The sequence below is a fragment of the Danio rerio genome, chromosome 22, assembly GCF_052040795.2.
Source record: "Danio rerio strain M-AB ecotype USA chromosome 22, GRCz13ab, whole genome shotgun sequence".
NCBI classification, from domain to species: Eukaryota; Metazoa; Chordata; class Actinopteri; order Cypriniformes; family Danionidae; genus Danio; species Danio rerio.
In genome coordinates this window covers 26,103,096-26,125,667 of record NC_141042.1, presented here as the reverse complement: position 1 = coordinate 26,125,667, position 22,572 = coordinate 26,103,096, and the positions used below count along the sequence as shown (strand labels likewise).

The window sequence follows — 22,572 nt, the reverse complement described above, 5'->3', positions numbered from 1 at the left end:
CTATCTATCTATCTATCTATCTAATAATAAAAACTCATTATAGCTTTACATTATCGAATAAAACACAGATTCAGTAAACCTTTTTATTTTTTTATAATTTTTTATTTAATTATATTCAATTATATTCTTTTCTCATTTAATCCTTCTTGTTAAGGAATGTGAAGGGATTTTATTGTATAATATAACTACGTGCTGGTTAGAGCACAAAAAAAAATCACTACCACGTACCACGTGTTCCCACAAATACACGCCCACTATCCAATCACAACACGCGACGCATCACAAGGGGTGGAGTTACACACACAGCTGTGTCGGCTAGGAATGGTTGCCATGGTGGACATGTCTCCATAGCGACGTCGTTTTAAGCACATAAAACTTGTTTTCTTTAATTACGGTAGGTAAATGTCTCGTTATGCTCTCGTTTTCGGTTATTTGCATTGATAGACACACATATAGCGAAAAATAAACATTAATAGAAATGAAAACTAATAACCCAGCTATACAAGTTAGCCAAAGATGCTAGGAAGCTAGCAGGTTTCATTATAACTGCTAACGTTATAGTGTTCGTGTTTTTAACTAGGCTAACGTAAATGGTCACTTCATAAGCAAGTATAACTAACGTTACCAGCAAGCATCATAAACTATAATTTTATCCAAAATTGATGTCAACGTGAATTACCATGATTTGGTATGGTAACATCATACCATGGTAATGTATACCTTGTAACGTTACAGGTTTTTAGCTTTCTACAAAATATCTTCTTTCATGTTCAACAGAAGAATTTTGGTGTAAAAAGTATCTGTGCCCAAAGCACCATAATATTACTGTCATCCACATTCTGAAGCTATAACGTTAATACAAATATGAATCTTAGATTTATTAAATTAGATTTTTCATATTGTTATTTATTTTTTATAAGTGACATTAATCTTGTATATATTTCTCTCACCTAGGGCTGAACATAATGGCAGATACGGTTGATGGCAAGAAGGAAGAGGCAGATTATAAGAGACTACATAACTTTCCTCTTATAAGGGTAAAAACTGCTGCGTAAATACATTTGAGTAGAAAGTGGACTGGTGTTAGGGCCAGATTCAGGGTAACTTAATGTTTATTTGTTTAAATACAATTCCCCCGTCACAATAAATAATATAAACAGTATTTTAGCTGTTTTTTTTAGCTGTTAACTGTTTCAATGAATGATTGAATGAATCAATATTTAGCTTTATTTGTCTCCCTATGGAGAATTTTCTTCTCGGGCAATTGAGAGTACATTTAGTGACAAAACATATATTAATAATATATAAACAAGATGGGGTGACATGGTGGCTCAGTGGTTAGCACTGTCACTTCTCAGCAAGGAGGTTGCTTTTTCGAGTCCTGGCTGGGACAGTTGGCATTTCTGTCTGGAGTTTGTATGTTCTCCTCGTGTTGGCATGGGTTTCCTCCGGTTTTCCCTGCAGTCCAAAGACATGCGGTATAGGTGAATTTAATAAATCAAATTGGCCGTAGAGTATGTGTGTGTATGGATGTTTCCCAGTACTGGGTTGCAGCTGAAAAGACATCTGCTGCATAAAACATATGGTGGAGAAATTGCTGATTCATTCTGCTGTGGCTACCCCTGATAAATAAAGGGACTAAAGGAAAAGAAATGAATATAAACAAGATATTAAAGGCACTATGCAAAAACCCAACACCTTTCCCACAGAGAGACACATAAAAATATATTTCTTAATGTTCAATAGAGTGATTGATAAGGGGAATTTTTAATTTTTAATAGTGTATAAACTTGACCATTTTACCTAATTTATACCCTGCGTTTTATTCCCAGGTAAATAAACAGACACAAAGGGATGTAAATACACGCAGTGTAAAAACCAAATGCTAAAAACAACTGTGATCTTTTTTATTATTTCAGTCAAGAAATATGTAGCTCATATTAACAAGCAAATGTAATTAAAACACAAATTCACACAATTAGTTTTGACACTTTACATACATTATTATTGCTCAGATTTTTTCTTTGTAAGGCTTTTTCTTTGGCTTTTAAACACCTTTGGTCTGTCATTGGTCTGTGATCAATCACATAATAGGTAGCTCTAGGGCTCTGCCCTCTTTGAGCTGGAAATCTTTGTTGAGGTCAGATGTCAACACTGAAGAGCTGTTTTATGTCAAAATATTTTGTTACGAAAATACTATTTCAGTATAAATAGTTACATATTATCTTTTTTTTTACAATAGAGAATAATAATAATAATAAAAATACTAATGATAATAATAATACGGTGAAAGAAATGGAAACGAGTAATACAAGTGTACAGAAAATTACAACCAACTGAATGAAGACATTCAACAATCACAATCAAATGTTCCGATATATTGTCAATGTTAAAAGTAATATTTACAATTAAACAGTAAAAGATAATAATTGTTAAAACAAACAAAAATAAAATTACTAAGGAAGGAGAGTGTGTCTTTTAAATGGAATGCAAGATGTTAAGAGAATAAAAGTAAGTTATAAAACATTGGCACTTTTTAAAGAAATTAGTTTTCCCAGAGCATCTAACTTTTTCCAACTTTAGAAAATGCATGATATTCACAAGCCATTGGGATGTTGTTGTCGTCGCCTAACTAATAATGATGTAAAGACCAAAATATCAAGCTGCTTAGAATTAAACTGGGACCAAATCGTTGGAACCCCAAAAATGGCAACACTAGGAGATGGGTCTATATTTATCTGCAACACCATTGACATAATTGTAAAGGTATTACTGCAGTAATTCTCTAAGAGCTGTTTCATGGGAAAAATGTAAGTGTAATTCTATCTGGACAAAAAAGATGTGATGATGAACTTAAAAAAAATATGATGATAACTTTAAACCAATCTATTTTAAAAACGTGATATCCTCATCATTCCCATATCCACCTCTCAATTGCCAGATGCTTTCTTTTCTGCTATTCCCAGCACTTTAAATTATTTTTTTATTACATTGTTGAGGTGAAAACGTGCAGTAGGGAAAATAAGTTTTGAACACGTCATGTTTTTTTTCCTGAGAATAATATTTATAAAGAAGCTGAAGACATGGAATTGAACCAGATTTTTAGTAAAAACCCAAACAATACAAACATTAAAATACAACAACACAAAAAAAAATCTGAAAACTTAATTACTTGTAATAATGGAATGACACAAAGAGAAAGTACTGAACTACTGAAATATATTTAATACTAATAAAGGCTTTTTTTGGTGAAGGCAGCTTAAAGATGCTTCTCATATGGAGATTTAAGACCCCTTCATTGCTTAGTTGTGAGTTTTTCACAGACTTAAACAGAGTGTAAAAATCTTGACGGGTCTGTGGGTCTCGTCTATCAAAACTGATCTTTAATTTGTATTTTATATTTGATAGATTGATTGATCTGAAGTCAGGTGATTGACTAGGCCATTCTATGGCTTGGTTTTCTTTCTTTGAAAGCATTTGAGAGTTTCCTTGGCTGTGTTATGTAGTAATGTTTGGTAATGGAGATTTTGGACTGACGCAGCGAATATTAATTGACACTGACGAAGGTCAGAGGATTGCTGAAGAACTACTGAGAGATTTCAGCTGCTGTCTGAGCTTTCACTGCCTTTCTACACCTCCATTTCTTCCTTTTCTCCCTTTCTCATTCTTTCCTGTGGGCAGTGTAGGGATGTACTGACATTATATCTTCAGTATTTCAACATCTATTTATTTATTTTTTTACAGCTTAATGAAAATTTAAGAAAAAAGTAATCAGGGCCTTTATTGATGATTAATCCTATTTGATTAATTCAAATTTCCTCCACAGCATACTGATATGCCTGAAGAGATGCGGGTAGAGACCATGGAGCTCTGTGTTACAGCGTGTGAAAAGTTTGCCACTAATAATGAGGTCAGTGGTCATTACTATCAAAAAACTAAATAAAAAAAACATTTAAGCTGCTTTTCCACTATCGTGCTGAACCATTTCATTCCGTGCCAGACCGGGCCTGACAGCATAGATAGGGCTTCACTTTCTACCGTCCTGCAGCAACAAAGCTCCGGAACGATACGCAAAACGCATCAGTAGTTGCTTTGGTAAAACAATGTAAACGGCTCCCTTTGTTCAATCAAATTTAAATAAAAGCCGAAACAATTTTTTTTTATTCTTATGTGTAAAAGCGAAAACAACCACATAACTAAACACTGTTATGCCACTCTCTCACATAGGAGTGCTAAATATAGCTACAAGCCACTGCACCCGTATTTATTTAGAGCTCATATGTTGCATGCCTCAGGTCAAATTACCAAAATGTAACGTGATTATTGAAAATGATTAGAGGGGAAATAAATAATACATTTCAAATCTCCGTACATTACAGAAAAAAACAACAATGATAATGCAACAATAATCGTGCATTTGTATTAGTGGCAGAAATATATTTTTGCATTGACCTTGTCAAAAGTCAGCAGGCACTTTCACTAATAAAAATATTGCACTTAAATTATTTCATTTTTAACAGTCAATCAAATTACACAGCGGTTTTATATCAAACGTTGATAATTATATAAAATATACTACATTTTGATGGTAAAATATTAGAATTTAAACAATGGCTGTTGTTTGTTTTAGTATTCAAACATATAACGAATGCATCAAGTGCAATAAAAAACGAATATGAAACAACACAGCATAGCAGGATATAAAGCATATAAAGTAATATTTAGCAAAATGCTGCTCTTTTTATCTTTGTATTTTTAGCATTTTATTTTTGTTATTTAATTTTTTTTATCTTCATAATTAACGAGCTGTAGACAAGTTCCTGCTTGATGTTTTAGAAAATATTTTGCATAGCGATCCATATTAAAGATACACCAAAAACTCTCTCACACACACACACACACACACACACACACAGACCCAAAGAAACATTTGTCAAAACGTATTCATATTATTTAGAGTAAAATCAAAACCGATATTTAAGAATCCATCTTTATTTTATTTATTCATTCATTTGACTTGTTTATTGGTGCATATATAGACTATAATTTAAATCATACAACAGTACCTTGGTGCTACAGCTACAGTGCTCCTCGTAAAGCTGTCAAACAAAAGTCCAAAAAATTAAAGAAAGATTAGACTTTCTATGGTGACGGCCGACATCACAACAACCCGTAATCTATGACAGTTTGCATTCAATAAACAGTAAGAATGATTAATAAGTCCATATGAAACAGTCCCGTAAAAGTCATGTCTCGTCTTCAGTTTCGGGCTCAGGCACGCTTGCACTCACACTACAAGTGCAACAAGTGCTGCGCCCAAGTGAACCGGGCTCTGGCACACCTCTTCCAACCGGGCCAAGGCCGGCCAAGTGAACCGTGCCTGAGCCCGAATCAGAGCACCTACACTTCTCAAACGATCTGGTAAACGGGCCTGGGCATGGTTAGGATAGCATAGTGTGAGTAGGCCCTTAGGGATCAGTTGCCTTTAACCTGGCCAAAGCATGCTTGTCCCCCCTCCCATCTCCCCCGACCCCCGCACTCACATTACATTCCGGCCTGGGCACGCTTACGTCATTGATGCGCTGTTCAGTTTAACCGAAGAGAAGCGCTCTCGCTCAGCACAGTGGACATTTCTTTAGTTATATCGTGTAAGTCGTTTGGGATGCGGTGACATGCAGTCAAATATTTCGCCGAACACTTTTGGCTCTCATAAACAACCATAAAGTCCTCGTGCTGCAGGAATTAAGTGGTTGCTGAAGGTGCAATAATCCAGGGGTTTTCAAACTGGGGGCCGCGGCCCCCTGGGGGGCCGCCAGATGGCGCCAGGGGGGCCGCAAAGAAATTTTAGATCAATGAGCCCACATGGATGAATTTTGTGTCCTGCATCATTCTGAAGGTTAATATATTTTTATTATAATTTGAGCTCAAAAGTACTGCAAAAATTAAGCTTTATGCTTATGTCATTTAAATGCAGTTGACACTTTCGTGACACAGGAAAAGAAGCGCAGCGGCCCGCCTCTGTGGACGGGGACTTTTATTGAATAAGCGCTTCTGGCCAGGCGCTTCCTGACTGTGATTTTTAGCGCTTGTCTGCTGCACCTGACGGCGTTTACCTTTCACTTACGCTTACCTCTTTTACGCTAAACAACTAAATGAATGCTCGGTTTGACTGACTATATTTCAGTTAAAATACATGATCAATAAGAACATTATCAGTGCCTGAAAGCACTCCCTGTTTATGGCTTGCGTTCCTAAGTAACCGATCAGCTGGGTGCTGCGGAGTATGCGCCTCTCTGCGCGTGCTTCACTCATAGGGAACAAATAGCATTTTAAAGACACGGCACAACATTGCACCTCGTCCACAGCGCGACAGGCTTTACACTTTGCATTGTACAAATATCAGACGGTCTTCTTTGCTGCATGGCAAACAAACATATTAAAATTGTAAAGCAAAAAGTGCTGCAATAACAATGAATAGAGCTGTCATCACATCAGCGAGTGCTCAGTTTCACTCCTGTTACACTAATGACAGCTGGATGAGCTCTGCAGTGGACCTCTTACTCACATTGGTTCATAATGATTAAAAAAAACTAAATTTTATACACCCTGAGTAAAACCACTATAGCCTATAAAAATTATAATGTATCTGTTTGTGTTATGTTATAGGGCTAATAATTATTAAATATTAAAATGTATTAGTGCTCTGTATTTAATGGAGCTCAACATACCTGCTCAAATTTTAATACTCTGAATATAAATGCATTTTTGTTCCACTTTTTCCCATATTTGTTTGTGTAATTAATTTAAATGTAATGTTCAGTATTATTATTAATAGAACAAACTGGTATGAACATTTTAAAGTCAGCAAAGCTTCTAAAATTATGCAAAGTAAAACTTGTGGCTCTTTGAACTTGAATACCCAATTCTAGATTGCATTTAGGAAATTATTTTTTATCAGTGTAAGTCAGGATTGCCGACCTGAGTAAATTATGATGTGCACAAAAAAAAAAAGGAATAAAAATAAACAAAACTTCAACACACTGAACCACTACAGCCTCTATTGTAGTATTGCTAGTTACAACAGTACAGTTAACTGTTAACAGGCTGATGACTGACAAAACTCTTAAAAACTTTAAAGCTTTAAATCTTTTGATACATTTAGACTCTCAGCTGTAAGGGTAAGTACAGAAGAGTCTAGCTGTGCATAGGCTGAAAAAAGCATAAAAATGGCATAAAAACTGTGTAAAGTGACGACTTGTACACAAAATATGGCTTAATGGAATAATCCAGTGAGAGCAGACCACAATGAGTACTGCGCATCAAGATTTGATCAATAGATTGAAGCACTGAAACCATGTCAGCTCAACTAACATCTTACAAAAATTAATCCAGATAATGAATAATATAAATTTATTGAATAATATATAATAATATAAATGTATTGAATAATACAATTTTTAAAAAAAATTAAGTACAGTTGTTAATTTGAGGGGGTGGCGTCATTTTTATTTTTGGGGGTCCCCAAAAGAATTCGCCCTACACAAATGGGCCCTCAGCTGAAAAAGTTTGAAAACTCCTGCAATAATCTACGACAGTTTGCATTTATTAAACAGTAGGAATGAATAATTAATCCATATGGAACAGCCCCTTAAAAGTCACGTCTTGCTTTCAGTTTCGGGCATAGGCGCGTTTTGCTTTCACACAGCTAACTGCGCCAAAGCCCAAGTGAACCACGCTCAGGCCCAGCTCTTCCAACCGGGCCAGAGCCGGCCAAGTGAACCGTGCCTGAGCCTGATTCAATGCACTCACACTTCCCAAATGATCTGGGAAACGGGCCTGGGCACGGTTCAGAGAGCATAGTGTGAGTAGGCCCTTAGATTATAAGTAGACTGTTAGGTTGGGGTTGGGGTTAGTGTAAGTTGACATGTACTTGCAAAGTTTCTTATAGTCAGTTGAATGTCTGTTGAAGGAGCAGTATCAACAGATGCTAAGCAGACAGTCTAGTAATACTCAAGTGGACCATCATAATAAAGTGTTACTTAAGTTTGCGTACTCCTGGTTGAAGAAAGACAGGTTTAAACAGTCTTTAAAAACAACCACGTAATTTACTCTTTTAAGCTTTGTTTCTTCTGGGCTTATCTGAGTTTTGTTGGATGGTTGTGCTTCATTGATTTATTTAACTACAACTGTTTATCAACAACTGTTTAATAAGTTAAATGTTTGATACTGATAATAACTTGAAAAGACAATGAAGTCTTAAAATATTCTAAGAAGGTCTTTTTTTAAAGGTATTACAATTACCTTTTGGATTCCTGCATATACCCTGAATATATCACCCATACATAAAAACTATTCTAGCAACATTGTAGCTGATTGTGTAACCTTTCTATCTCTATTGGTGTCAGTATGGCTAAAAAACACTATAGTATTTACTATAAATTACTATACTACATCATGTCAGTCTCTGAAAACGGAAAATAGATCTGATAGCAGATATTTCAATCTCTGTTGTTTTTTAAGTTGTACTTTTTTGCTAACATTTATTATTATTTATTTAGGATATGCATTTCACATTCTAATTTCAATGCCCAATTTTTACATTGTTAAAATAACTATAATTAAATTAAATATTCGTAAGAATCATATAATATTTGTGCTTTGGAAGATTGTACTTGCATTATGATGCTATTATATTGTCATTCTGGAACTATATAATGAGTGGCATAAAATGGTCATAAAAATACATTAATACCATTTATTTCAATGTGTTTTGGTGCAATAATATCGTACAACAAAAAATAGATATGAATGACAGGCCTAGTCATTGTCAATCTCCAAAAATGTGCTTGGGGGGTTTCATGACCCTTTTATCATTTTAACGTAATATGCATCAAAACATAGTTTCAAGTTTCAATTACTCAGTTCAATGTTTTTTAAACATGTGCAACTCTCTTGAGAAATATATCCTTCTCTAGGTTTCATTTGTACCACAAAAATACTACTACTCTGCTTATCAGACTTGATTTATACAGAACTTATTTAGGCAAGTACATCACAAGTAACTGTAACTAGTGGACCTAAAAATAAACACTTTTTTCAGTGGAAGTAATTGAATGACATTGTAGCTAATTACTACCAAACACTGTACATTCCTTCTGATTGTCTGTATTATTTTTTTTTTCTTCAACAGAGCGCAGCTAAAATGATAAAGGAGTCGATGGATAAGAAGTTTGGGAGCTCTTGGCATGTGGTGATTGGCGAAGGCTTCGGGTTCGAAATCACACATGAAGTCAAGAACCTGCTTTACATGTTCTTTGGTGGAAGTTTGGCGGTTTGTGTATGGAAATGTTCCTAACTCGAGCACTCAAAGACTTTTCATGAGCTTCCAGACTTTAAAGTGGATATGCCACATGGACATGGTTCTATATATTCAATACCAACATGATCTCCTGGAAAGATGTAACTGTTTTACAATGTGGCAATATTGGTTTATTTATGCAAGTGGTCTGTGGGAAAATGTATGAACTAGAGCTTACAAAATTCAAAAGAATCAGCCACAAACTTAACTTCAATAGTTACAAATTGCCGTGTGATTATGTTGTCAACTGAACAGGGTGCATTAATTTACGTCATTTTGAATGTAGCATTCTATGATTTTATCTCAGTTCTCTCAAAACCGCACACCATCATAGGTTTTATTGTCCATTTAAGCCACTCTTTCTCCTGTCTTTTATCTGTCCACCCTCTGTTTCTTATTGTTATGTCCTTTCATTTTTTTCTGAAGGATAGAGTATTTTTATAAGACAAAAATGATATTTTTTAATTACTATATATGAACACATTTGATCAGTTTTAAAACTTCAGATATTTTATAGGAGGTGTACGTTTTGCACAGCTCTAATGTGTGTTTGTTTTTATTAATGACTATTACGTCATGTTCTTGTGTAATAAAACCCCATTAGTGAAGTGAAACTCGTTTTTCATGCTGTCTTACACCACTGAGATGACAGGAAATTGATTTAAATAATATATGCCGAATGCTTTCCCCAAAAGCAGCGCTTAAAATGTCTAGAATGAAATATTTATACTTGCTGAAGTCAGTGAAGAAAATGCCTTATTTCGCTGGTCTGAACCAAGTCGTTTGTCTGTTAAGTTAATAGATTTAATGGATCACAATAGATATGTATTAAGAAAGTAAGTGGATTTATAGAGCATAGGTTTGCTTTATTGTCAGATTATTGCACAAGGGACTGTTGAAATCTGGCTCAGAGCATGTTTACACACACGCAGACGCACACACACATTGACCTACTGTCAGGTTAGTCTGCCCTGCATACTCATAAACACACATTAACCTTTTTTCCCCTCACCTTTTCACTTTTAAATAAGCATCCCTGCAGCCGTAAGGACAGTTTTCTTTGCATTTGGCTTCTCATATGATACTTAAAGTAAAACTGCACTCAAATATTCTTTCATGTTTATCTAGAAGCTTTTTTGTGAAGTTTAGTAGAAGATTTAAGCTGCTCTTTTTCCCCATTGAATCAGAAAGGAATTTCTAATTTGATTTAAATAAAAATATCATAAGGTCGGCACCAATGGTGTAGTGGTAGCGCGTTGATACAAGCACTCCGGTGCTCACGGCAACCCAAGTTTGATTACAGCCTTGAGGTCCTATGCCGGTCCTTCCCCCTCTCTCGGCTCCCCACGCTTTCCTGTCAATACTCTACTGTCCTATCCAAGGTGAAAACCCTAAAAAAAATCATTCTACAAATATATATCTATATCATAAGCAACCAATCTGCCATCCCTTAATTCATAAATGCATTGAGTATTTCAGTGTGCACTTTGAGTGGATTTTAAATTCATTTAAAACATCTTTAACTAATTATTTATTAAATGGTACCAAAGCTTTTTTTTTTTAAATATTGACTTAGTTTGACCAAAATCTAACCTTAACATTTCAGGAAGGATTTGTGTTACAATTTCACTGCGTAGTTCACCTAGAAATGAAAATTCGGTCATTAATTAATCACCCTTATGTCATTTCAAACACTAGATACCTTTGTTCATCTTTAAGCACAAATGAAGATATTTTGAATAAAATATGAGCATTTTCTGACCTTCTCTAGAAAGCAATGATCGCCCAGAAAGATATCTAAAACATCATCAAAACAGTCCATGTGACTTCAATTGTAATGTTAAAAAGCTACACAAATATTTTTGTGTGCACAAAAAAAATTTAAATAATACATTTATTGAAAAGTTTATTTTCTTCAGTGTCAGTATAGGGCGCTCACTGACAAGATAGCTGTTCACTGATGCCTACGCACAACTTTCTCTGTTTAGAACAAAGCACAAAAAACATACAGAGCACATTGCTTTCGTGAACGAAATTTCACTAAAAATATCTTAATTTTGGTTTGAAGATGAATAAAGGTTTCAGGGGTTCAGAATGACATCAGGGTGAGTAATTAATAACAGGTTGCTTTCATTTTGAAGTGAACTAACTATTTAAACATTATATTAAAGTAGGAACCTATAGAAGATTTTTTTTTCTCCTGGAACAAACAGAGAATGTTCTGGCCTGGAAATCAAATATTGTTTGCTGGTGAATAGTTTGAAAGCCGAAGGCATTTGTGTGCCATATTACCAACCCACAGTCAAGTAGTCCTAAACACAAACCAAATATCCTCCCACACTCCAAACTAATTTGCTGCAATCGTTTGGCCCTTTGGCATCTTTCTTTTGATCAGCTTCATTTCAAGACTGTTACTTAGCAACACGGACAGACATAATTGACCATTAGCTGATACTGCACAGCCTTTTAATTGTTTACTCTAAATATTACATATTTTAAAAAAGATTTGAATGAAAACAATTGCAAACACCACACAGTTATTAATATTTTATAATGATAAATGAGAAATGGCTTTCAAAAAATAGCAAAAACACAAAAAATGTCCATTTCCACTATCAGCTCACGAGTTCCAGACATTTGGCTGAATAGGATATGCATATTTGGTATGCTGTTTGGGAGAGTGCTCCAAGCTCGGGAAGATTTAAGGCTGATTTATACTTCTGCGTCAAGCACATGCGTAAGCCCGGTGCAGCCTGCGTGCGGTCGCATAGCCCTCACCGTGGCTGGTGCTGATGCACACCTTTCAAAAAATTTAACTAAAAGTCGCAATGAACACAAGCTCTGATTGGTCAGCCTGGGTAGTAACGAGTGTGGGCAGTGCTGAGAGCCATGAGCCTGATGAAGCAAGTGTTTACTAGTGTGGAGTCTCATAAAGGAGCTCCAGAAGGAAACTTTTGTCTTGTGTTCACTTTATGATAGAAGTTGTTGAATGTTTCTCTGAAAAAGCAAGTTTTAGCTACTTGTACATTTAGGTAGCATTCAGAAAAAACACCTGCAAAAAAACTCAACACAGAGGAACATTTAAACCTGCTGCCAGCAAGTGTTTCTGAAATGTTCTGGAACACTTCCTAACCGCTAGCTGGCAGTAGATTTTATGCTGCTCTGTGGCGAGTTTCATCATGGATATTTTGTTTTTTCTGAACGCTACAAGTAGCCAAAACTCGCTCATTCAGAGGCAGGAACCGGTGGATGTGCAACAACTTTAATCACAAGGTAAACACAAATTAAAAATTTCCATCTGGAGATTGTTTACAGGACTCGACACTTGCAAACATTTGCTCAATCGGGCTCGCAGCTCTCAGCGATACCAAGCTGACCAATCACAGAGCTTGCAGTATGCGTCGTTGCGATGTGGTTATATTTTTTGAGAGGTGTGCGTCAGCCATGGTGAGGCGTATACGACCACACAGGCTGTGCCGTACCATAATTGTGTGCTTGAAGCAGAAGTATAAAGGCTAATTTATACTTCTGCGTCGAGTGATCGCCGTGACCCACAGTGCCTGCCTTGCGTGTAGTCGTGCAATTATACTTCTGCATGCTGTTTGTGTTGCTCTGCAATATCACTTCCGAAACACTGGCTGGCAGTCAGTTATGTTAGGTTCCTCTGTGTCGGGTTTCTTCGCAGTTGTTTTGTTTTTTCAGAACATTACCTTAATACACTAGTAGCTAAAACTCACTCATTTAGAGGTGGGAAGCAGCAGATGTGCAACCACATTAATCTTAAGGTAAACACAAAACAGCAGTTTCTATCAGATCTTCTTCATACGACTCGACACTTGTAAGCACTCGCTCTCACGTGTTTGCATACAGGTCACAGCTACCAGGCCGACCAATCACAGAGCTTGCTCTACACGTCATGCGCACATCAGCGAAGGTTATGCGACCGCCTGAAGGTTGTGCCGGAGCATATGCATGTGCTTTAAGTATAAATCAGTCTTATCTTGTGTTATTTTCCTTGTCAGGATAGATTGACAGATAGTGGTCTGAGCACAGTGTCTTGCCTGGCCTCAGAATGCTAGAAAACCCCACCCCCTCTTGCCCGGCCTCAGAATGCTAAGCCCCACTCCAATGTATGTAGAAATCATGTTTAAAGGTGTGGAGTTGGGGTGGTGAAGGGATACTGAAAGTTTAGAGTAAACGAAGGTAGGACATACTTGACTGTTTATAGTGGTTTGGTCTTGCGCTGATTGGATAATAGAAAGATTGACAATAAAGAATTAGCCTTGTCAAAACACCTGTGCACACTCCTCCTGAAATGTGTTCATCACTACATCACTAATTAAGAAATCCCAGTCAACTGTGTTATGAATCAGTTTCTAAATGTGATGCCGTGGTAACACTAGAGGTTGAGCATGCAAAATTCTTTCATATGACTCTGAGAAAAAGGGCGGGAGTAAACAAGACGATTAGACATTTAATAAATGAGCGATTGGTCCATATTTTACATTTAAATCATCTTTTAATGATCTTTTATTGATCGTCTGTAGTCACATGATGAGGTCAAAGTTTACAAAGCTTGAACTTTGCAATGCAGTGAACTGCAAAACTTGTCGCACAAGCTTGCGTATGAATGGAAGTGTATGGGGCGAAAAGTGCAGTGTGACCGTGGCTTAAGGATCAAAAAATGCTGTATAACTGCAGAAGTTAGTGTGGTTTTGGGATCTAAAAGTCTCTGAACCTCAATTAAATGTCACCTTATCACCAGAAATGGTTTGAAAGACTTTAAAGAAGATAAAAAAAAGGCCTGACACCCATCCAAAAACAAACTCAAGTGTCTGCTTTTTATTTAATTGATATTTTAAGACAGCTGAAGCAAAGGCATTTTTTTCAGAGTCTTCGTCACACTTGGGTGCCCATATTAGTGCTGTAATGATCAAGAACGTGTGCACGTATCTTTATTTATTTGTCAGAGTAACGTCATCCACTTCCCCTTCTGCTGCTGAGTAATGGCACGATGCTAGATTTGATCACAGAAGCAGCAGGCGGCGTGGGGTTTTCTCTGTGTTATTCATCTGTTGGGGCTCAGTCAGATGCGTGGTGAATGTGGGGGCGCATGTATGTTTGACAGACTCACATGCCGATCTGTCTCAGGATTGAGATAGTGAGGAGAATCCCAAGCCCAGAATTTATGCACGTCTCACCTCTAGAAGGTTTATGTTGGTTACGGTGTTGATTTTGATTTGGAAAATTATGTGAAGGCTTTAAAGAAAAAGCTATATTTAATTATAGTGTGCAACATTTCTATAATAATTTCAACTTCAAAACTAAATAAATAAGTTAATCAGTCAATAATATATTAATATACACTATCTGACAAAAGACTTGTTGTTGATTCCAGTTGTAAGAGCAAAATATAATAACTTGACTTCTAGTTGATCATTTGGAAAAGTGGCAGATTTTTCTGATAAATCATCTGTTGAACTGTGTCCAACTCTTCACAAATACTGCAGAAGACCTATTGAAACCCACTTGGACACAAGAGTCTCACAGAAATAAGTCATTTTTTTGGTGATGGAAAAATCATGGTTTGGGGTTACATTTAATATGGGGAGATCTGTAGAGTGCATGGCAACATCAACAGCCTGAGGTATCAAGACATTTGTGCTGTCCATTACATTACAAACCACAGGAGAGGGCAAATTCATCAGCAGGATAACACTCCTTCGCATACTTCAGCCTGCACATGAATGTTCCTGAAAGCAAAAAAGCTCAAGGTGCTGCAGGATTGGCCAGCCCAGCCATCAGATATGAACAATACTGAGCATGTCTGGGGTAAGATAAAGGAGGAGGCCATGAAGATGAATCCAAAGAATCTTGATGAACTAATAAAGCGTACCGGGAGTCCTGCAAGAAGCCACTTCTGATACCAATTCATCAACTAGAAGTCAAGTTATTATTTGTTTTAAACTTGGAAATGTGGCAAGACTTTTGTCAGGTAGTATTGTATTGTATTGATCTTTCAACATCTCATTTTTAAATATTAAGACTTGCATGCTTTTAAAGAAAATATTTGAAGAGTTCAGAAGCAAAAACCTCTAAATGTTGTTTGAAATGTTTTCCTAAAATTAGCATTTTTCCTATGTTAATGTGCAGTTATTTCACTTGAAAGGCAATGAAAAGAACTTATCCTTCATTATAAATGTAAAATTACTGAGCTTAAACAAAGGAGTAGGAGAAAAATGCAAATTTTAGAAGAAAATATCAAATGACTTTTGGAGGTTTTTGCATCTAAACTCTTCATATATTTTATTAATATTTCTTATTTTCACTTTAAACATTTGTCAAACTTCTTTTTCATAAACATGATATTTCTTATATTTATATATATATATATAAAAAAAAATGGCAAGAAAATTGTTGAAAATGACCAAAACATGATTCCCAGAGATGGCTTGCAGCTGGAAGGGCATCCGCTGCGTAAAAACGTGCTGGATAAGATGGGGGTTCATTCCGCTGTGGTGACCCCGGATCAATAAAGGGACTAAGCTGAAAAGAAAATGAATGAATGAACAAAACACAATGCATTTTATTTTATCAAATGATATATTTATAATTTTAATCAATGTTTGACAAATACTATATACAGTATGTTTGAATATATGAAAAGCATTCTTTTGTTAACAGAAGTAATTATTTTATTAATATTAAAAAAAAAAAAAAAAAAAAAAAAAAAAAAAAGAACCTAACTACAAGTGTGTTAAGATAACTACTATAGGTTGGCATAGATATATATATATATATATATATATATATATATATATATATATATATATATATATATATATATATATATATATATATATATATATATATATATTATATATAGATTAATCTTACTGTAATCTTGGAATTAATCAAATGGTTCATTTTAATTTTGCCGAAGGCATTCAGAATATGTGTGTTACCCAAATAATGACTAGAAATAAGTCTTTGAGAACGGGTTTCTCAAGCCAGGTTGCGGATTAGACCAGGGGCTTATCTCCGGTTTCCAAAATGCATCACAAACTGCTTGAAAAACTGTTCAATGATAAGAAAAATAAAGGATGTTCAATAAGATACTTGTGTTTACTAACTGTTTATTCAGTTAAGCATAAATGTTGAACTGTAGGCCCACATAAGCTCGAAACAACAATTTTTTAATCCCTTAATATGACTAAAGTTAACTGAACTAAACAGAAATGGAATTAAGACATGTGGAGTATGCAGATGTCAGTGGCATTATTAAAGTAAACACCGCAATCAAACTATTACCGTCATGTAGGACTTTTCACCATATTTTCCAACAAGATCCGCACACGCACACACACACACACACATTGCGAAATGTGGAAGTTTTTTCTTTCCATTTGGCGTGCGTTATTAAATGTGCATTATTAAATTCCATAACACTCTCACCAGTCCTTACTCCTTATTTGCATCTATTACCCCAGTTTGTCACAGGGGCACGAATGAAATGTAGAGTAAATGTGAAATTGCCGAACTGCAGTTGAAGTCACCCAAAATTACAGCAAACTCCTACATGAAAGCACTTCAGGTAAACATCATAATTTTATTATTGTCGATTAAGGCAAATAACTAGATTTCAGATGTCCATGTAAGCATAGTCAGTAGTGTTTTTAAAATAAGTGAAAGATCCAGGAGGACATCCAGCTGATTTGATTCAAAAGGGCTCTTTTTTGTCAGGTATACATCCACGCAAAAGTTTCAAGGTGAAAGTCATCATAGCTTGCATAGAATATACCTAGCTCCTTTGAGAATAGATTAACGGCGATATTTTTTTATTGCCCGATAAGAGACTTGCGTTAACACAGCACGTTAACGCCGATAAAGGCCCACCACTAATAATTACGCTTTGCTATTTAAAAAAAAAAAAAAAAAACATGTTGGGTTGCTTGACTCTATAGAAAATGCTTTTATATTTAGGTTAATCTAAAGGTGGCACAGTTACCTCAAATGTATCTCATTCTCCCCTATTGGAAAATAGATGTTCATCAGACTAGAGAATGTGCTTCCATTCTGACATTTGTGCTAGATGTTGCACGGAGGAGAGTAAACATGTCCATTCAGATCAGCTTAACCTGGCACCTCTGCTCTGTAATGTTTGAGCGAAACAGATAATGCAAGAGAACAAACACGTGAATGAAGGTCTAAAGGACAATCTAAGCTTCCTTTTACTCCAAAGAGACGAAGCCGAAAACACCTTCAACGGGAAGGCAGGTATGTTTTGCTCTAATTTCCCTAAAAAGCATGACTTACTGACTAAATTAATACATGTTTCCATCTGATTTCAGTACAATGCGAGTATGTACACGTCGGCGTTCTCTGACTTTGCGTGTGTGGCTGTTAATTGTCTTCCTGAGCCTGCATTTGCTTGTGGTTTCACTTGTCCTGTCGGTCTACCACACTTCCTGTGAGCTCCCTTCAACCTATGGCATCCAGACGACCATCAGCTTCTCCACTCAAAATGCATCCACTTCAGAGATCACAATGGCCACTACGAGAAGTGTCTCAAAGGAAATGAAAATGGTCGACCCAACAGGTGATCTCGCCAAACTGGATGCTCTATTCTCCCATCCGCTGTATAATTTGCCCACCCCACCTGTGCCTGATGGGGATTGGCTGCTGAAAGTCCGAACGAAAGTAAAAGAGCAAGAGCGAAGCACACAGCAGTGGTAAGAGATATATGACATCATTATGCCACCATTTACTGTTATTTTTAGTTTCTGTACTTTACTGCAGTATTTTCCCTTACCCCGATGCCATTGCTTTACATGTTTATTTTTTTCACTATGATTGGCTAAGTAGAACAATCAGTCCTGCAATTCCTATCCAATCAAACTGCGCATAGGAAAATAGCATTAACTGCAGTGAATATGTACAGTGTGGTGGCATTAAAAGAATCCAAGAAGACACCCAATTGTTACACGCAACAACCAAAAGACTTTTTAGATTTCTTGAAGGATGGCCATTGTATAATGACTGAAATCGCAAAATGATCTGAAACAGTGTTGCCAACTATTTTCAATGAAAAGACACTAAACTCTGCTCGAAAAGTCGCTAAATGTCGCTAGATTATGTCATACGTCAATTTGCATATTACTGACGTTATCACGTCCAGCAGTTGCCGTTTGTTTAACAGCCTATGGTTAACAAATGTGTTTTTTTATAGTGGTATAAATTTATTGTTGTTTAAATTCGGTATATCAGTATAGATATTGTAGTGAATTTGCAATAATCTCTCTGACATAATGTGGCGCAAAGGGGGACTAAGGCCTTTTGTTGGTAGAAAGACCAATACATTAAGTGACACACTAGAGCTAAATTACTATTGCAAATACAGCTTGACTACGCCACCCAGTACATTACCTGGGACATGAAATGCAGATTCTTACCCCTTCTCTAACAAAGACCATACGTTGACGTACATGGATATGAAAAACGTATTCTTTTATTACATTTCAATTATTCTTGGACCAAAACTATGTTGAAACAGGCACATACACACCTTAAATGGCACTAATGGTTGCAATAAATAAATAAATAATAATAATAAATAAATCTTTATCCACCCAGAGGAGCTGGGGCTTGCCACAGTCGGGCAGGCTAGGCACTGGGCCTAACCAAAGATACTCAAGTGCACGCTTTAAGATTCAAAACGTCACACAGTGAAATTCACTACACTAAATGAGCAAAAGGCTAACTGTTTAGAAAAACGGCTCCAAGCCGCACAGCGGCCCGACTGCCTGCATTAGACAGCCCCAGCTCCTGAGAGAGCAGCTACAAGTTAACAGTGGGCTTGGATAGGTGACAGGTCCTAGCGAACGAGAAAACAGCCAACATGGGAGCGCGAAGAAGTGTCAACAATGACACGATGTAGACCACAGCTTTGTAAAGTACGATTCCATAAAGCTCACAACGGCCCAAGACAGTCACTCTACAGTGCAAAATGGAGCCGGACAGACACCAGCCTTCCAAAGCAAAAATCTGAATTAAACCCAACACATTTATAAAGAACAAGAAAGGCTTAAACAGCGACTAAATACCAGACGCACGGCAGCGCCACACCCACCACAGAGAGGAGTAACTAAACGATGACGAAATTTCCCCTATTCTCGGATGGCCTTTTATACACCACTTAATAAGCCCTAGTTGGTAATGGGCATACACGAATGTTTAAAGCATAACATCTGCTACAATAATAAACTCAAACTAGTTTAGAAACTAAAACGATGCAGATGAAGTGTCTAACACTTGATAATGTAATGCAAAGACACAAATAGACATCCTGCAGCACATTTCGTTGCAAATGAGGCGGCGCAAATGATACTATTTGCGCGAATAAAGTGCCAATAGTTAAAAGATTTGTGCTTTTGACGTTTAAGGCACAAATGACTCGAGTTAAAAAAATCTAAACTTCAGTGGACATTTGCACCGCATTAACCAATCAGGAGCTTGCTCTTGTAGGGAGTATTTATGACGTAGTGCCTGTTGTTGGTGTCCCGAGGGGAAATCCTCTTGCCCCGACACCGGACAACAGCTCATGAAACTAGGCTCGGCTCAGTCTGAAGCACTGCTGAAAGCTTCCATCATCCAGGTATAGTTTCTGTAGGAGCTGATGAACTCACAGAGCTGGGTGTACCTCTGAAAGGATATAGTTGGCTCAGACACGGCACTGAACAGATCTACGCTGTTTTTCAGCCTTGTTAAAGCACATAAACACAGCTGTTTTCTCAATAAAATCCATTTTGGCCATTTAGCATTGAAGCTAGAGTCACCGGGCAGAAAGAAGCCCTGCCTATGACGGGAATCTTCGTCTATTTTGAAGTGAATTTGACGTGCGAATGAAACAAGTAAACTCAAAATGTTTGCGCATGTATTTACACTCGAATAGCTGTATTTATCCACGCATGCCACATCAGATGTGAGAGACGGCTGGGTGGTACTGGGCCACCTGCTATGAGTGCTCTGAGGCGGGGGAGGGGCCAATGGCAACACCCAAAGCTCATTGTGAAGAGTAGGAGCGGTACAGTGTGGGCAGATAAGAATTTCTAAAAAAATCTCCAGTAACACCCAAAAAGTCGCTAGTCGCTTTTTGGAAAATTTGTCACTGTGGGGTCTGAAAACTTGCTAAATATAGCTAAAAAGAACAAAAGAACTAAGTGCACTGCAGAATATCCAAGGCTGGTCAGGGTTTAAATTGCATGACCTAAGCGTTAACATATTATTTAGTGTTTCCTTCACGATTTTTTCCAGCTGTGCCGGCAGGCCTTTTACACAAATCTACCAACTACCTATGGTGGTATTTTAATGACAAATGGAGAAATGTCTTGAGGGCATTTATGTAAGACTAGCATGCAAATCTCTTTGCCTGCACGCTGATTTCCTCTGCTCATGCACAAAACTTCTTGCATGCCCCCTTAAATATATGCTGCTCAAGCGCAGATCTTCTTGTGTGCTCTCAAATAAACACCACTGAAGTGCTTTTTTGCAGTGTTTATGTAACAAGTACATTTCCAATATTTAAAGGATTTGCTAGGAAAGTTTATAAATTTCTCCAGTAGACCTACAGAGCGGCATTAATAAAATAGTAGAAGTAAAGTGTAATGGCTATTAACTCTATCAAGATAGAGTCATTCTACGCAGAACCATTGACCTTTATCTATAAATAAAGTATAATTCTAGAAACAAGTGTTTATCTTAACTGAAAGCTACGTCATGTTTGCTGGCCTCATGTATCATGCACCTGTCAGTTAGTCAGTCAGCGCTGTTTTAATTCACTTACCTTTTAATGCGTTCAGTGCGATTATAACCTGCTATTAAAAAAAAAAAAAAACAGCAACTGAATGTTTTGAATGAGAAGCTGTAATGTAGCCGTGGCAGGATGAATGTTGATGTGGCGCCCAACCGTTAAAGAATGAATGTAGTGGAAACCACGTTATAGTTCGTTTTTTTCACCTTTTTTAGTATTTTAGTTTAAACAGATTTCGCTCTGCGTGTAAACCACCAACCTGCTTTCTGTGAGCTTATTATAGTTAGTTGCATATAGTAATGTAATATGTTCTCACATTAAATTAATCTCACATTTAAAATTTATAGTCTATGAATAGTAAGTAATTTAACTTGCACTTGGAGACATCCCTAAAAGCAAATGGCACTAATGTAAAGTACAGTTTTAATCTGCAGGGTATTGAGGTTTTTTTTTTTTAGAAGGGAATTTTTTTACTGATAATTTGAGTAGTGTTTACAACATGTACCTTTACTAGCACTACATTTTTGGAAAGTACTGGTACTTAAGCTGATTTTTCAGTTATTCTTCCCACCACTGGTTATCACATTATAGTTACTAGCTGGTATTAACATGTAATAAATAATGGAATTTGTGATAACATAACATTTTTACCTTTATGTAACTCATTTAAATAAATAAACTTTTAATGTTAATTTGATTTAACTTAAGACCATATTTTGGATCATACTCTTTGATTTCATCCCTAATGTTATGAAATAGTTTGATGTGATGCATTAGTTTGGTTGGGAGAATAAACCATGATAACAGCTTACAAATAAACAACAAAGCAAGACAACGGAAATAATGAGGATGGAAACTATTGTATTTATTGTAATCCTTGGTACAACACAGCTAAATATGAATACTAAATTTGTGCTTACTCACAACTTATCCCATAACAATTACTTTTCACTCAGTAGACCAGGTTATTGGACCTTTTTTGCTGCTTAAACACATTCAATGCTATGAGCGCCATCTACAGTACAGCTGCAATCCATTAAAATGGGTTTTTAACCATCTCTGAAAGTCCAGAATAGACGACGATCTAAGGGTACTGGAAGATAAACATGATATTTGGTAGATTTTTAATTATGACTGCTTAATGAATCCTATCCTTAGGGTTAGTGCCAATGACGACGGCTTTGATCCTATCTTGTGGAACACCAGTACTGACACACATCCGCCTTGGCTCCGTTTTCACCTTGGTATATCTCGCTGGCAGATGTATCAGCACAAAGACCCCAATCTGTCAGCGCTGAATCAGCAGCTGGCGTCTCATCGAATTGTCAGTGCAGGTAGGTGACCTTAAATTTTGCAAAGCAAGTCTTTTGTATGAGAAAGAGGGTGCGGATGAGAACTGCATGGA

General features: G+C 36.6%; 2 protein-coding genes across 5 annotated transcripts in view; both read left to right on the top strand.

The window, feature by feature from the left end:
• fam20cl (family with sequence similarity 20 member C, like) overlaps positions 1-22,572 on the top strand; it is a 588,191-nt gene that overhangs the window by 554,433 nt on the left and 11,186 nt on the right. The window contains exons 1-3 of one of the 3 annotated variants that reach the window (XM_087302076.1): positions 17,402-17,635; positions 17,710-18,090; positions 22,326-22,536. The exons of 1 other annotated variant lie outside the window; for it this stretch is intronic. Coding sequence is in view for 1 of the 2 variants with exons in the window: in NM_001440768.1 (NP_001427697.1) it covers positions 17,714-18,090; positions 22,326-22,501 (553 nt within the window). In the remaining variant the exon portion in view is untranslated. 3 annotated transcript variants of the gene reach the window in all.
• dnal4b (dynein, axonemal, light chain 4b) lies at positions 294-9,972 on the top strand. 2 transcript variants are annotated; one of them, NM_001020502.1, is given in 4 exon segments: positions 294-394; positions 955-1,037; positions 3,827-3,910; positions 9,191-9,972. In NM_001020502.1, coding segments are annotated over 3 exon segments (321 nt in total). In that variant the 5' UTR covers positions 294-394; positions 955-965; the 3' UTR covers positions 9,356-9,972.